Consider the following 16,344-nt stretch of genomic DNA (forward strand, 5'->3'; position numbering starts at 1 on the left):
GATCTCTTGAGCCCAGGAGTTTGAGGCTGTGGCAAGTTATGATTACACCACTGCATTCCAGCCGGAGCAACAGAGAAAGGCCCTGTGTCTTAAAAAAAATTAAAATACATAAATAAATAAATAAATAAATAAATAAATAAATAAATGTTAAGCATAGCCAGTAGATTAATATTACATATGCAGAGGAGAATCTGCTTGACCCTGGTGATGATTTGATCTTTGCTTTGTAGAACTTAAACTTATTTAAACAGTGACTTAACATATTGCATAAGGTAAATCTGAATGAGAGGCTTTATGCTTATTGTATAGTGTGTAGGATCAGTCTGCATCCTCTCTATTCTTTTGGGTTTAGCTAAGGTTCTGGCATGTAGTAAGCACTTCCTAGCTCTTTGTAGACTAAGTTGACATATTAGAGTTCTCCAGAGAGAATCAAAAGGATATATATATATATATATGGTGAGTAGATTCTGTATCCATGAATTCAACCAACCACCATTGAAAATATTTGAAAACAAATTTGCATTCGTACCCAACATGTGTAGACATTTTTCCTTGTCATTCCCTAAACAATGTTTCCCAAACAGGGTAACTATTTACATAGCGTTTGTATTGTATCGGGTACTCTAAGTTATCTAGAGATGATTTAAAGTATGTAGGAGGATGTGCACAGGTTATATGCAAATATGATACCATTTTATATCTAGATTTGAGCATCTGTGGATTTTGATATCTGAAGGAGGTCTTGGAACCAATTCCCCATGGATACTGAGGGACAACTGTACCACTGTTTAGATATATAAGAGGGGATTTATTAGGGGAATTAGCTTATGTGATTATAGAGTCTGAGAAGTTCCACAACAGGCCATCTGCAAGCTGGAGACTGTGGGATGCTGGTAGTGTGGCTCAGTTCAAGTCCCCAGGGCCTCAGAACCAGGAAAGCCAATGTTGTAACTTTCAGTCCAAGGCTGAAGGCCGGGCAAGCCAGGGAGCCACTGATGTAAACCTTGGAGTCCAAAGGCCTGGGACCCTGGAGTTCTGTTGTCCAAGGCAGGGGACGAGATAGAATGACACAGTCACCTTTTTCCTGTTTCTGTACTGTCTTCACCACCATCCACCAGATTGGATGGTGCCTGCCCACATTGAGGGTGGATCTTCCCCACCTAGTCCACTCAGACTCACATGCCAGTCTCCTCTGGAAACACCATCCCAGGCACATCCCAAAACAATGCCTTATAGGTTTCCAGATATTCCTTAATCCAGTCTCATTGGCATTTCAAATTAAGTATTACAGTGGGAATACAGTTCTTTGCAGTAGAGAGAACAGCAGGCCACAGGAGGCTCCGGCAGGTGGCTGTAGCACCCAACACAGACCTAACAGATTGTGTGCTTCCTTTAGAAGGGCCGTGAGGTTAGGGGATTTCTTGTTTTGTTCACTGCTGTATCTCCAGTGCCTAGATAAGTGTCTGGCATGTTGCAAGTGCTTAATACATGTTTGTGGAATGAATGCATGAATGAACAGAGCCCCAGTTAGTGTGTCGAAACCAGGATACACATGCCCCTGGGGATACATGGGCATTCTAAGTTATGGTAGGTAAGCAGTGATAGAAGTCTAAGAAAATCAGTGTTCATTTGTGTGGATTCTACTTTATCACCATCCCTTTCATGACTACTCTATTTTCAGTTAGGAGAGAAAGGCACTACTCTCTCATCCTAAATCTTGGTGCATTGGCCTTGGATATAAAAACCTCCAGGGCATAAGCCAAAGGAAAAACTCAAAATATGGTATTGGTGTTGAGAAAGTGAGTGACTCTAATATTACCAGATAACAAACCATTTTCAGTTCTTTGCTTTCGATAAAATAAAATATACTCAAATTGTCAGCTGATCTTTAAAAATATTGATAATTCATATGTAATTTTTTGTTACATAACTAGGAAGAAGTCCAAAGAATTGAATGATTTCACAGTCGCTAAACTTCTATTCCTATTTTATTTATGAGAGCAGGTTTCTTATATTTTATATCTACATTAAAAAATATGAAAAATAGGAATAGAACTGATGCTGAACTATATGTCATTCTAATGATAAATAATAATCCTCAGGCTGGGTGCTGTGGCTCACGCCTGTAATCCCAGCACTTTGGGAGACCGAGGCAGGTGGATCACGAGGTCAGGCGTTGGAGACCAGTCTGGCCAACACAGTAAAACCCCGTCTCTATTAAAAATACAAAAAATTAGCTGGGCGTGGTGGTGGGCGCCTGTAATCCCAGCCACTCAGGAGGCTGAGGCAGGAGAATCGTTTGAACCTGGGAGGTGGAGGTTGCAGTGAGCCGAGATTGCACCACTGCACTCCAGCCCAGGTGACAGTGTGAGACTCCATCTCAAAATAAATTTTAAAAAAATCCTCTATGTTATGTAAATAAAAACATAACCTACCCATCTCATTAAGAGATGTATTACTGAAAAGTTTTACTTTTTATACTATAATGGATTTATCAACATTTATTGTATATCAATTGTGGACCAATAATAATTTTAGGAACTTAGTCCATAAGAGAAAATTTAAAAATATTTAAAACTTATGGTCACAGGAAATGTAAGTTGTAAGATTTCCATTATATACACAGTTCATTTGTGGGGGAGCATGATAGAGTGATCAGTAAAAGATTTACAAGCATAAAAATATGTGATTGAAGTTCTGCTGGTGTATGGAAATGATGTGTGAATTCAAGAAAAAATTAAAAAAGGATAGACGACTGAAGAGGAGCTTGTTCTTTTTTTAAAAAAAAATAAGTAATGTTTTTCAAATCTCTGTGATACTTAGCTTTTTATCCATGTAAGGGAATGATTAACAGTTTTATTTATAAATCTGGATATTTATAACAGGTTGGAAATTATGTCCTTATGCAACTTGTCAAACTAGATGTCATCTTAAAAATGGATAAGTGAGTATAAGTATATAGCTTCAGAATATTAGTGCAGAGGATGCTGGAACAATCAATTTCAAGGTGCACTGCTTTAAAACACAGCTCCAGCCAGGCGCGGTGGCTCATGCCTGTAATCCCAGCACTTTGGGAGGCTGAGGCGGGCAGATCACGAGGTCGGGAGATCGAGACCATCCTGGCTAACAGTGTGAAACCCCGTCTGTACTAAAAATACAAAAAATTAGCCGGGTGTGGTGGTGGGCTAGTCCCCGCTACTCAGGAGGCTGAGGCAGGGGAATCGCTTGAACCCGGGAGGCAGAGGTTGCAGTGAGCTAAGATTGCACCACTGCACTCCAGCCTGGGAGACAGAGCGAGACCCCATCTCAAAACAAACAAACAAAAACAAAAACACAGTTCCATCCCCAGGGAGTGATTCTGTAGCTCTGTGTTGGGATACAGGAATCCACCATTTAATACATATTCAGATGATTCTGCTGCCTAAAAATCTTTGAACACAGATACAGGGAATATATGGAAATTACTTTTTGTCTGCCTGAAAATAGAGCCAGTTATATTTTGCTTCTCACGTGTGTGTGCATTTTATTGTTAGTAATGTGATGGCAAGAAGCTTGCTTTTTTGGGTCATCTTCTATTGCTGCTGCTCGTTGTGTTTTAGTATCTCACATGGTTTTCCTGTAAGTTCATTTCATCTTCTAACTCTTCAAGATAAAAGCATTTTCCTGATGTCTTGAGACTATCACAATTTTGTTATTTTAAAGATGATTTGTTCTTTAGGTTAATTGACTATATTTCTAAATACTGACATTTCAAATCCTTTTATGTTCTGTTTTCTTTTTGCTCAGTGAAGGTTATATGGTTTTCAGCCCCATGTATAAACCGAGATCTGAATATTGAATAACCAAACTTTTAGTTGAAGTAACAGGAACCCACTTAAACCACTAAATACAGACAGAGAATAGATTTTTCCGGTTTCTGGGATTTCTCATGAAATCCAAAAGCAAGGACATACCCATACTCAGGAAGATTTGAAACCAAAACCAGGAGGTCTTAGTGACATACTCTGGGATTTTTGTCTCTACTTTGTGATTTTTCTCCACACATCTACTTCTTTCTCAACAAACTGACATTTTTCCTGCTACTTTGCCTACAAAGCAGGCGGAAGCTGGTCCCAAGGTCATCTATTATGTACAGCCATGGGGAGAGGTCTGCTCTCATTTCCAACTCTGAATTCCCAAGAGGTGGATTTTCCTAACCCTGTTCTAATCAGTTGAGGTGGGATTCTGTTATTCAAATATGGCTGCTATGACTCTGGGACTAGTTAAGATGCTTAGGTTCAAAAGGTGTTGCTGCAGCTGGTAGTTAATGAAGTTAGTCTGTCTCTCTTTCATACATTTTAAGTTCGAGGCAAAGCAGTAAGCCTGACATGGAGCGGTTTAGAACAGGAGATCTGAAATGAAAACTGGATGTATTTAGTAGTTCTGTGACTTTGGGTAAGTCACTTAACATCTCTGAACCTCTGCATTCTCATCTGTAAATACGAATAGTAATAGTTCCAACCTCATAGGGTTGTGGTGGAGGTTCAACGAGACTTAATATGGAACCTGATATATAGTAACTCTTTCGTAAGTGTCAGCCATCATTCTAAAACTCATACACAAAGTCAGTTTGTAGTGTTTTATAAAATGTGTTAAGGAGCTTTCTTTAAGTATGTCTGTCTAAATACAAATGTTTCTAAATATATGGAATAGATGTGCTTGTAAACATAAACAGAAAATCTGACTATAAAAACTTTTGTTTCATTGACATTTTCTTGGCAAACTTAGCTACAATAGTTACATTTTTTATATAAATTTGAAAGAGCATGATAGAAAGTACCATAAAAGTGCAAAATCTGAAATAATTCAGAGTCCCTCTTCAATTTAAAAAGAATCACTGTGATACATTCAATTGCAAAGTGCCTAATAGAGCTCATAGATGTTGCCATTGGCTGAACCTTATCGCTGGCAGAATTTTTGAAAGTGTACCGTGCTCTTACTTTAATATTTATGATTATTTAAGATTGTTTTTATGTCCCCTAAAATGTCCTGTAAGTGGTCTTTAAAGTGGCAGCACTCGTGCTCAAAAAGATTTTCTTTTAAAGTCAATAACTTTCTAAAGGAAACTAGGTGAGTTAAAACGTCGTGCAGAAGGCTAGACAACCACTACATTCCAGGAAGAGTATTTTGTAAAATACAACGATTGTACTAAAAACATTAAAAGTGGTATTAAAGCAAAAATGTTGAAAGGAATCAGCAAAAAGAGTTGGATTTTTTTAAGGGGAAGTCTGATTTATATTTTTATTTAAAAAAAATTACAGCAGGGAGTTGATGTCATGAGCCATGCTTGAAAAAGATGACCTTGGGGCAAAGATCCTGCAACCAGGGTGATCAGTCAGTTCATTCAGTCAGTATTGAACATTTAACTATGGCATGGTACTTGAGGCAGTTGGCATAAAACCCTGAACAAAGAGAAAATCTGTCCCCTTGTAGAGTTTACATTCTAATGGGGAGAGACATAGTAAACAATAAAGATGCTAAGTAAACTACATATCGTATGTTAGATGATAATTGCTTTGGGGAAAAAAGAGCACATGATAAAGGGATTGTGAGTACAGAGGAGGAAGTTGCATTATGAAATAGGTGGTCAAGGTAGGCTTCATGGAGGAGGTGAGATTTGAGAGAAGTCTTGAAGGAGTGAGGGAGTTAGCCGTGTGGATACATAGGGAAGAATGTCCCTGGCAGAAGGAACAGCCTATGCAAAGGTCCTAAGACAGGAGCACTTCTGTGTTTGAGGAATTTGTAGGAGCCAATGGCTGGAGCTGAAAGAGTAGGGTGAGTAATTGAGAGAATAGGGGAGATGAGGTTAGGAAATAAGAGGCCAGATCATCTAGGGCTTTGAGGCCTTTTTAAGGACTTTGGCTTTTGCTCTGAGTGACTGGGGGTGCCTCACAGGGTTTTGAGTAGGGAACAATATTGACTAACTTGCATTTTTAAAGGATCACTCTGGCTGCTGTTTTGAGAATAGACTAACTTAGGGTAAGATTTAAGCTGGGAGGCCAGTGAGGTATTATAGCTATTGTAGAGTTGAATTTAGTTTGAACCAGTGTGGTAGGGGTGGAGGTGACAAGTGGTCAGAATATGGATATATTTTGGAGCCTGAATCAATAGAATTTCCTAGTGGATTGGATGTGGGGAAGAATGAAGAGAGGAGTCAAGGATTCATATGGGGGCTTTTTAGCGGGGAGAAAGGATGTGATTTTCATCAACTGAAATGGAGGATGTATTGAGCAGCTTTCAGAGGGAAGACCTAAAATCCTCAGGAGGCTTGTGCAGTAATCTAGGCAAAAGATGATTAGGTCCTTAATGGTGGAGGGAATGAAAAGGTGGAGACAGAGTCAAGAAACTTTGTAGATGTTCATTAATCAGGTATTCTGTGATATATTGAAGGAGTTGGTAGAGGTAAAAATGGAGAGGTTGGAGTTTAACATGACTTAACAATTTGGTGGTCAGAAGAAATGAGTGGATGCTAATGCTTTTAACTGCGACAGGGGACACATAGAAGGAGTAATTTGGGGAGCAAAGAAGATGATCTTGCAACTAAGTGTGTGAGTTGGAGGTGCCATGTTGGAAATACATTTTTGCAGCCTAAAAGCACTATTAGAAATGGGGGGTTGTATGGGTGGGGTTGCTGTCTGTTTGGTTCACTGCTCTATCCCTGTTGCTCAGAATATTGCCTCATCCAAAGTAAGCATTCAATGATCATTTTTCAGATGGATGGATGCAATTTTGGAAGTCATCCAAATGGAGAGGGTTGCTGTTTTACCCTTTTGGCCTCATTGGTTCAATAGATGGCTTGCTCCTGCTTCCTGTTTCCTTTCTTCGTGGAAACATAGGTTTATAGACAATAATGGGCTAGGAAGCATACATACATGCATCTTCCTTATTATTTTACACTCTATGATTAAAACGCTCCCTTTCCCCTTCAGCCCTTATCTTTTTAAATTGTGTGACTCCCTTTTGTTTTTCTGTCTACACCGTAGGGGGAGAAAAATCTTTAAACAAAAGTTGCTTCATTGTGTCTTACTTTTATCTACTCTTTTTTTATTTGTTAACAGTGACAGTGGTTAAAGGGAGATTCGAACTGCCATTTGACTTCAGGTTTATCTGCACAGGTTCAAAATGCAAATTATTAATTACAGTTGTGTTATTACAAAACCACTAGTGATATTAGAATTCCTTTTTTGCATTTCTAGTTTTTATAAATGAGTAATTCACTTCAGCCTGTGATTAATACTTTAAAAAAAACCTCTAAAATACTGTACTATGCTACAGGGCCTGCAGTCTCTGCCTTAACATTTTCCCACCAATGGTGGCAGCAAAGTGGAAAATTTGCCATATTGTTATCCTACTTTCCCACCCCATCCAAATGAATTCAACCTGGATGAGAAGATAAGCCAGAAGTTTTACTGCCCAGTGACTCCCTTTGTGCCTATTATGTTCCCAAATACTTTTTGTTGCTAGTGCCTGGCAAACAGAATTAAAGTGCTGTTCATTCCACTGAATTTCATTATCTGGTTTCCTGTTTAAACCTTTAATACAAAAGAAATACAAATGGAAATTTTTTTGTGGGGAAAAAATAAGTGAATTTAGAAATTAGATAAAACTTTTAAAAGTTTGGAACATGAAAAGTATTTATTTTAATGAGATCATATGAGGAGTACAAGAAGGGGCTCTCAGCTCTGCTTGGCAAAAGGATCAATACACTTTGCCATTATTTCACTTAATAGAGATAGGAGAAAATAATTATTAGCTACAACAAGAAGAAATAACAGAACTAGCAACCTCTAGCCATAGCATATGAAGTAGAAATATAGTTATTAACAAAGGAATGAAAATAGGTAACTGGAGTTTGATCAGTTTTTTAGGGAAGAGGCAGTTTTTCAGTAATAGGTTCTTTGAGAGTCTCAAAATCAATTCCATAAAGGCAGACAGTTTTGTGGATCACAAAGGCAGATTCTGATTCAGGCCCTGCTGTTTAATTGAATGACCTTGGGTAAAGTATTTTATAATCTGGGCCTTCTCTTCTGAAAAACATTGAGTTTGAATGAAATTCTCACTAAAATAACTCCCAGTTGTGCTTCTTCAGAGTCCAGTCTTGGCTATAAAGCAGCATTGAAACCAGAGGTTTACATGGTGGCTTGGATCTTGGGGATGAAAATGTTGTTAAGAGACAGGAATATACATTTTAATCTAAGATTGTGTGTGGGAGGTGGATGGTTTATATACCGAAAGGTTTATTAGGAAAATAGACTTCTTAAATGAGAGAGGTTGAAATACCAGATCCTTCAGAGAAATGGCCCTTTACTTACATGTGAGTATTTATTTCAAATGTTCATATTTTTCCATTGATTTAATGATTTTTAGAAAAGATCTTATATTGAAAACATACATTATCCCAGATAAACTTAGTCTACTAACTAAATAATTGGATGATTAATTTAACTTAGCACATTATCCTCTGGAACACATTAATGTGAAACTTCAAATTGATGAGAACCAAGTTTACCAGCATGTCATTGGAATTTTTGCTTGTTCATTCCTGGATGATATGAGCAAATGACCCCCACCCTCCCGAAAAAACGGTGTGGTCATGGGGCGGGGGGAGTGTGTGTAAGATCTGATTCAGTAACCCATATAACAGGTAAGTATGGAAACATACACTTATCTGTCCTGAGCCTCAATTTTCTGCTGTATAAATATAAAGGACTTGACTAGATATTCTCTGAGGATATTTTCAGTACATATGCTATATCATTACAAATCATAATAATAATAAAACCTAGACTTCTGAAGTTCTCTGGGTTTTTTTTTTTTTTTTGCATATTTAGTCCCAATATTAACATACCCAACATATGTCCAGTTCAGTATGACAAATAACTATTGAGTATCTACTATATGTCATTTAAAGTGGTTGGCCCTGAAAGCAGGACAGCATCTTGACCCTTCAGGAATCTACCGATGATTTTAGAAGACCTTTCTGAGTTAGCTTAATATATTTGAGCAGGGTGAGATACCTTATCAAAAATCCTACCTAGTGAATTCCCATGGTTCGTGAAATGTAAGTACTAGATCACTTAAAAACAAACTGTGGTCTATTAATGGGTGCAGCTGGCAAGGAAGAAAGTGTTAATACCTATAGAATATCATAGTCCTGGTGTCTTCCCATAGGATGGATGTGGCAGGCAATGCTGTGTTGCTGTGATGTTAGTGACCAGTTGTGCCATGTCTCTCCTACTGGGTCTATAAGGAAACTCATGGTGAAGTTACCCTCGGTCATTCTCATACTTCCCCATGACATTCTCACATTTCCCCACTTGCAGCCCCTCATTCCTCACAAATGAGAGCAGGACCTGCTACCTACTGGCCTGTCTTCTAGTTTAGATCAGAAGCAGGGGGAACTATTTTTTTTTTCTTTGGCTCATACTGTTAAAGCCTATCCAGAAAAGCATGGAATTTACTCATTATCCAGGCTACATTCCAAGTTCTGAGATTGGGATACCTGGGGGATTGGTGGTGTCAATTAATGATTGAGTATAGGAATGTAAGTGCCAACAGATAGTGATATGACTTTGGACACATTTGTCACTCGTCCTAATCTGCTTCTGTAAAACAAGAGGGCTGGACTGCAGCGTGGAAGATGTCTGTGATTCTGTGTTCAGAAGAATGCTCCTTGAGTCACTGTAGAGAGTTTCATCCTGTTTAGAGCACTCTGCCCTCTTGAGATAGGAAAAATATGCATTTTATAAAGAATTTTTTCAAATCAGGGTTGAAACCAGTAGGACTTTTATTTCTTTGTTAAGTGGTAAGTCAGCCTAACTAGAGCCCTATGGTCTCTTGGCATTTATGTCTACGTGGAGCATAGTGATCTTTGAGTTGGGTTAATATGAATGGAGCTTGTAGGACTTGGTCAACTCTTAAATTAGTTCCTGAGGTACCAAAAGTGACAGACACCAGACTCTGAACAGCATAGACATGTCAAAAGAAAACAATTTGGAATTATGGAATTCATTTTAATGAATCTGTAATGTCAAATAGAGTGGTGACTTAGTACCTGTGTAATTGTTACGATAATGGTTGAAGGAATCATACTTTCATCCTATCTACCCTGGTTCTTCCTTTTCTGCTAGTACAGAGAATCTGGTTTGCATTGAAGCTCAGAGTGGCTCTGAGTAGGAGTAGGACAAAGAAAGAAAGAAGAGTGCAGAGCACAGGATGTCCATTCCAGAGTGGCACTGTTAGAGATGCGCATGCTGATTACCTCACGGTAGCATGGCCAGGGGAACATTAACGTGCTTTAATAAATGTGCTTTCCTCTGAGACTATGGGCTTGGACAGTGGTTTGCATCACTCTTGAAATCTGACACATTCAGGGTTTATTTGGGGAAATTATTTCAGGTTGACGAATGAATTCTAGCATTTCCTGCATTCCTGTTTGTCTGTATTAACCGAATCAGTTGTAACAGTAAAAGGGGTGGAAATTCTAAGTGTTTTGGGTAGACATCCTTTTCCATGATTTTTTAAATATTGGGTATCTGTATAACAGTCAAGTTGCTGACCAGGAATGAAAAGGATTTTTGCTCATTGTAAAGCAGTGTTACAATTTTGCTATGATGTTGTAAGACCGTGTGATAATGTTATATACTACTGATTGTCCTATTTGTCAGATAGCACATTACTTGGCCATTCGTTATGCCTGTATGTTCTCTGAGATACAGAAGAGTTGTTGTAGTCATTTACCTCCCCTGCAGTGTAGGGGTCTATAGATATGGTTGATTTTTGGATGTCTGAATTTTGATGACCTCCCAACCATGAAAATCTGTTAAAATCCTGGACTGTTTCTTTTTTCCACTCATCTCTAACCTCTTTCTTTCACTTGCCATCACTTCAGGGAATTTCAACTAGTTTCAGTATTGGGAAGGAGAAGATGTGTGAGATAAATAAGCTAATAGAAATATTGAGTTGCTGCAAAATCACATCCTCATTCCTGGAAAGAAATGATTTAGGGATGATTTGTAGTTTTCCAGTTTCCTTATATATCTATTCCTCTGGCATGAATCATCAGGAATGGATGACAGAACTGTTTGACAGCAGCCAACCCCAAGGTTAAGTTTATGTGTGTGTGCATATGTGAGTATGTATGTGTGTGTGGGGTGAGTGAGTCCTGCCTATTCAAATGAGTGACTGCCCATGGTTCACCCCAGGCTATTCTGTTCTTTGTTTAGAGGCCTGATGAATGCTGGGTCCAAGATGAATGATCATAGGTGCACCGTGTTAGGCTCTCTAATCATCCAATCACTTGTAGGCCTCTCTGTCCTAAATTGAGAGCCAAGAGGATAGTTTGGCTGGATTGAGAGTGTCTCCACTGGACAACGAGGGTTGAAATAGCTGTCTAGACTGAATACAGTCTTGCCCCTTTCTTTGAATTGGTCTACATGGCTGTTCGTGTTTCAAAACATGTGTTTTCCTTACAGAGCCTGAGGCAACCACCTCTGGTGTCATGTTCTTCCCTTTCCATGACACTGCCCTTGTCTCCCCACCTCAGCTTAGCCTGGAGGGGCTCAGGGTGGGTGCTTTGGGCCTGTAATCTTCGTGTTTCTTGGCAGCTTTGGCTTGATCACTGAATCTTAAGGAGAATCTTAAGTTTTTCATTTCATGCCCCTCTCCTTCCATTCCACTTCTGTTCTAGGTGGCTTTCCATTATTCCAGAGGACGTTGAGCTGCACTGGGGACTTTTTGCCCCAGCAAGAATTAAGTGCCCTGGGGAATTTGTATATTCTGGAGCTATTCTAGGGACAGTATGGGAATTATATTTGAATTAGGATCAGCTTGTGATCTAGGACTTCCTCCCAAGAGAAGGTGGACTGTAGTGTAGTTCTTTAAGGATTAGTAATTGCTCTTTTCCCAGCACCTTGATTTTCTCTATGATTATAAGCTGCCTCAAATCCCTTAAAAAAATGGGGTTAGACAGACATAGCACATGAATAATGTAAAAACTCGACGTCCCTCCATGAGTATCCATCTGTAACGGGAGGATGGGTTGATTTCTTTTTGAGACAGGGTCTCACTCCATTGCCTAGGCTGGAGTGCAGTGGCATAATCACAGCTTGGCCTCCCAGGCTGAAGCGATCCCGCTACCTCAGGCTTCTGGAGTAGCTTGGGCTTCAGGCACACACCACCATGCCTCACTCATAATTTTTTTTTTTTTTTTGTAGAAACAACGTCTTAACTATGTTGCCCAGGCTGGTCTCAAACTCCCAGACTCAAGCGATCCTCCTGCCTCTCTGCCTCCCTCAGTGTTGGGATTACAGTCGTGAGCCACTGCTCCTGGCCAGGATGGGTTGATTTCTAAAGTGCTTTGAGCACAGCAGCCCGTGTGGTTCTATGACTGTGTGTCTGACTTAGCCAGTGTCTACAAAACAGTTCCCATACCTCCACTTAAGTATGTTTTGCAAATACAAGGTGTTTTTGTTATGGCAGTAATAAGTCAATACTCCTGTGTTTATATGCAGCTTTGAAAAAAACCAACAGGAAAGCAGAAACCAATAATTGTGGTCTGAAAACAAGTACCTATCCCTGTTTTGCCTCCAGCACTTTCTTTGTGTGGGCTTGGAATAGACGCAGGTGGTATTCACCGACAGGAAACTAGTATCCTCTTCTCTGACATGTAATCAGATACTTGGGTTATTTCTTACCAAACGTTTTTGCATTTGCTTTTAATTTTGAAAGTAATATATGATTAAAATAAAAATACATCAAACAACGTATCTGCTTATTTATGTTGAAATTGGCTCCACATTCCACATGATCACTGGTCCTGACCCTGATTCATAGTGCCTCAGATCCAGAGCCTACAAGCACGACTTGGCTTCCAAATAGGAATTCCTAATAGAGAGAAATTTGGCCCAGTTTATCTTTGCAGCTCAGGTCAGAAGTCAAACGTTGGCTTCCTTAGGGGTGTGTTCCTCTTTGGTGAACTGTTGGCTTTGATCCGTCTGCTGAGCTTGGATTTTGGGGGAGAGAGATATATATATCTCCTTGCAGAGATCTTTCATCTCCTTGGTTAAGTGTATTTCTAGGTATTTTATTTTTTGTAGTTACTGTAAAATGGGTTGAGGTCTCGATTTGACTTTCAGCTTGGTCGCTTTTTGTGTATAGCAGTGCTACTGATTTGTGTAAACTGATTTGGTAAATTGAGACTTTACTGAATTCACTTATCATTGGCAGAGATAGTCTGACATCCTCTTTTCTAACTTGGGTTCCCTTTATTTCTTTCATTTGCTTGATTGCCCTGGCTAGGACTTCCAGTACTATGTTTAGCAGAAGTGGTGAAAGTGAGCTTCCTTGTCTTGTTCCAGTTCTTAGGAGGAATTCTTTCAACTTTTCCCCATTCAGTATGATGTTGGCTGTGGGTTTGTCATATATGGATGGATTTTATTATTTTGAGGTATGTTCCATCTATGCCTAGTTTGTTGAGGGTTTTTATCATAAAGGGATGCCGGATTTTATTGAATGCTTTTTCTGTGTCTGTTGAGATGATCATATGTTTTTTTAAAAACTATGTTTATGTGATGAATTAAATTTATTGACTTGAATATGTTGAACCATTCCTGCATCCCTGGGATGAACCCTGCCTTGATCATGGTGAATTGTCTGTTTGATGTGCTGTTGGATTTTGTTTGCTAGTATTTTGTTGAGGTTTTTTGTATCTATATTCATCAGGGAAATTGATCTGTAGTTTTCTTTTTTTTTTAACATCCTTTCCTGCTTTTGCTGTTAGGGTAATACTGGCTTCACAGACTGAGTTAGAGAGGATTCCGTCTTTCTCAGTCTTTTGGAATAGTTTCAGTAGGGTTGGCACCAATTTTTCTTGAATGTCTGGTAGAATTCAGCTGTGAATCTGCCTGGTCCTGTGATTATTTTGTTGGCTTTTTTTTTTTTTTTTAATAACTGATTTGATCTTACTGTGCATATTGTTCTGTTCAGGGTTTCCATTTCTTCCTGATTCAAGCTAGGAGGGTCATATGTTTCCAGGAATCTATCCATTACTTCTTAATTTTCTAGTGTGTATGCATGGGGTGTTCATAGCAGTCTCAAACGATCTCTTGTATTTCTGTGGTGTCAGTGGTAATGTCTCTGTTTTCATTTCTAATTGAACTAATTTGAACCTTCTCTCTTCTTTTTCTTGGTTTGTGTAGCTACTGGTCTATCAGTTTTATCTTTTAAGAGAACCAACTTTTTGTTTTATTAATCTTTTGTGTTTCAGTTTCATTTAGGTCTGCTCTGATCTTTGTTATTTTTTTTTTTCCTTCTGCTAGCTTTGGGTTTGGTTTTTTGTTTTTTCTCTAGTTCCTTGAAGTGTGATGTTAGGTTGTCAATTTGTGAACTTTCAGACTTGTTGATGTTGGCATTTAGTGCTATAAACTTTCCTCTTAGCACTTTCCTCTTGCTGTATCCCAGAGGTTTTGAAAACTTGTGTCACTATTATTTATCTTGAAGAATTTTTAAATTTCCATCTTGATTTGTTAACCCCAAAATCATTCAGGAGGATATTAATTTCCATGTATTTGTGTAGTTTTGAGGGTTTGGAAGTAATTTTATACAATATTTTAAAATATTTCATTCATGAAACAAAGTTTTGACTGTTTTAGACTACAGCCCATCACATGAGTTCAACTGTGGAATTTTCCACGTGTGGTATCATGTTAGCGCTCAAAAAGTTTTGGATTTTGGAGCATTTCAGATTTTGGATTTTCCAATTAGGTGTGCTCAATCTGTTGTTTATACTTCCACCAGCTTAGTATGAGAGAGACTATCCTTTTCTTCACCTCCTTATCTCAACTCTAGATGTTATAATTTAAAGTGAGACGAAACAAAATCTTCACTACCTAAGATAAAGTATCTTGTGGATTTATTGAGTTAATAGTAAGTAATTGTTAATTTGCATCTTTTACTACCAGTGAATTAAAATTTTTTATGTTTATAGGGTGATTTGTATGTTTTAAACATTCTCCTTTGTTTCTGGCACTTTCCTTTTAAACTTCCCTTTCCAGCCTTTAAAACAAAGAGTAATTGCAAGATTAAAAAAAAAATGACGTGGAGTAGAGTTTGGAACATTCTCTAAACTAATTATATGTGTGTTCATTTCAGTAACTAGCTTTTCCTGGGAACATAAGTTCCTGGAATTGAAGGATTGGAGTAATGAAAAAACAAGGTTACAAGGTCATGCCTATAATTGGCCAAGGTGGTTAGCTGTACTCTGTCCCATGTTTCCAGATCTTGTCTCTAAACAGGCATGATAGCAAAACATTCAGATCACAACGGGACTGGAGTGAGGATTTAAAAGCGCAGCACGGAGCTGTGAAAGACTGGAAACCAATTTAGAGTTGCTAGTGTCCAAAGCAGAAAGGAGAGCACAGTTGCTCTAATGCAAAAATCAACCTTCACTAATATGATTTGCAAATCCTAAGTTCCTATTAAACTTTATGTAAACAATTTTGTGATAACATTTATCCCCTGCCCCTCTCCCCTGTTGATCTTTTCTGGATGAGGAAAGCAAGGCTGTGCCAGCCACATAACTCGTGTAAGCACACACTTAACAGTGCTTATGTCTCCATCTTCAGGTCAAACCACTTTACGAAGGGCCTACTACATGCCAGACACTAGACAAGGTGCTAGGGAATTGAAAGGACCCTTTTCATAAAAGCATCATGAGGGTCTTTGTGATTTAGAACTCTTGTACTAAAAGAAACTATGCCTTTACTCCTTTCAAATTCTTTATGACTTATGTATTAAGATTAGTCATAAAAGAAAATACAGACCACAGACTATTGCTCTGGTTGGTCCTCAAATTCATTTAGTGGTGACAGAGCCCCTAGAAGTTTTAGCATTCTTCCTGTGATACCTCAAAATGTTAAAAAATAAGCTTCAAATAGCTAATGTATAATTTTGTCATAAGTCAGACTCCTTATATAATAAAGGGTTGTGTAGACAAGCTATATAGCAAGTACCCAAGGTTACAAAATGTGAGTGCATCATGAAATTGACAACAATCTTCTTAACTATTCTCCTGTGTTAGCTGACAAAGGATCTTCATTATCTGATTTTGGGTAGTGGAATGACTGTTCAAGTCACAGAGAATCAGTGATCCACGGAAACAGTTTGAAGATCCTTCTTTTAATGTGCAAAAGATTTTCTTAATTTTGAAAGAAAATTTGTGCAGAATAGAGTCCAGTTTTTCTGGCTCTATTTCATCACCCCCCAGCTCCTATCTTAAAGTGCTCCCATGTCTTAAGAAACTTGTTA

The 16,344-nt window shown here is 38.5% G+C and overlaps 1 protein-coding gene across 5 annotated transcripts in view; it reads left to right on the forward strand.

Moving 5' to 3' along the window:
- Positions 1 to 16,344, forward strand: part of ARL15 (ADP ribosylation factor like GTPase 15) — a 443,095-nt gene that overhangs the window by 38,791 nt on the left and 387,960 nt on the right. Inside the window, exon 1 of one of the 5 annotated variants that reach the window (XM_050794106.1) lies at positions 6,668 to 13,486. The exons of the other annotated variants lie outside the window; for them this stretch is intronic. Coding sequence (XP_050650063.1) covers positions 13,352 to 13,486 — 135 coding nt within the window. The 5' untranslated portion in view covers positions 6,668 to 13,351. Of the gene's footprint in view, positions 1 to 6,667; positions 13,487 to 16,344 lie in introns of those variants that run through there. 5 annotated transcript variants of the gene reach the window in all.

The sequence above is a fragment of the Macaca thibetana genome, chromosome 6, assembly GCF_024542745.1.
Source record: "Macaca thibetana thibetana isolate TM-01 chromosome 6, ASM2454274v1, whole genome shotgun sequence".
Lineage (NCBI taxonomy): Eukaryota > Metazoa > Chordata > Mammalia > Primates > Cercopithecidae > Macaca > Macaca thibetana.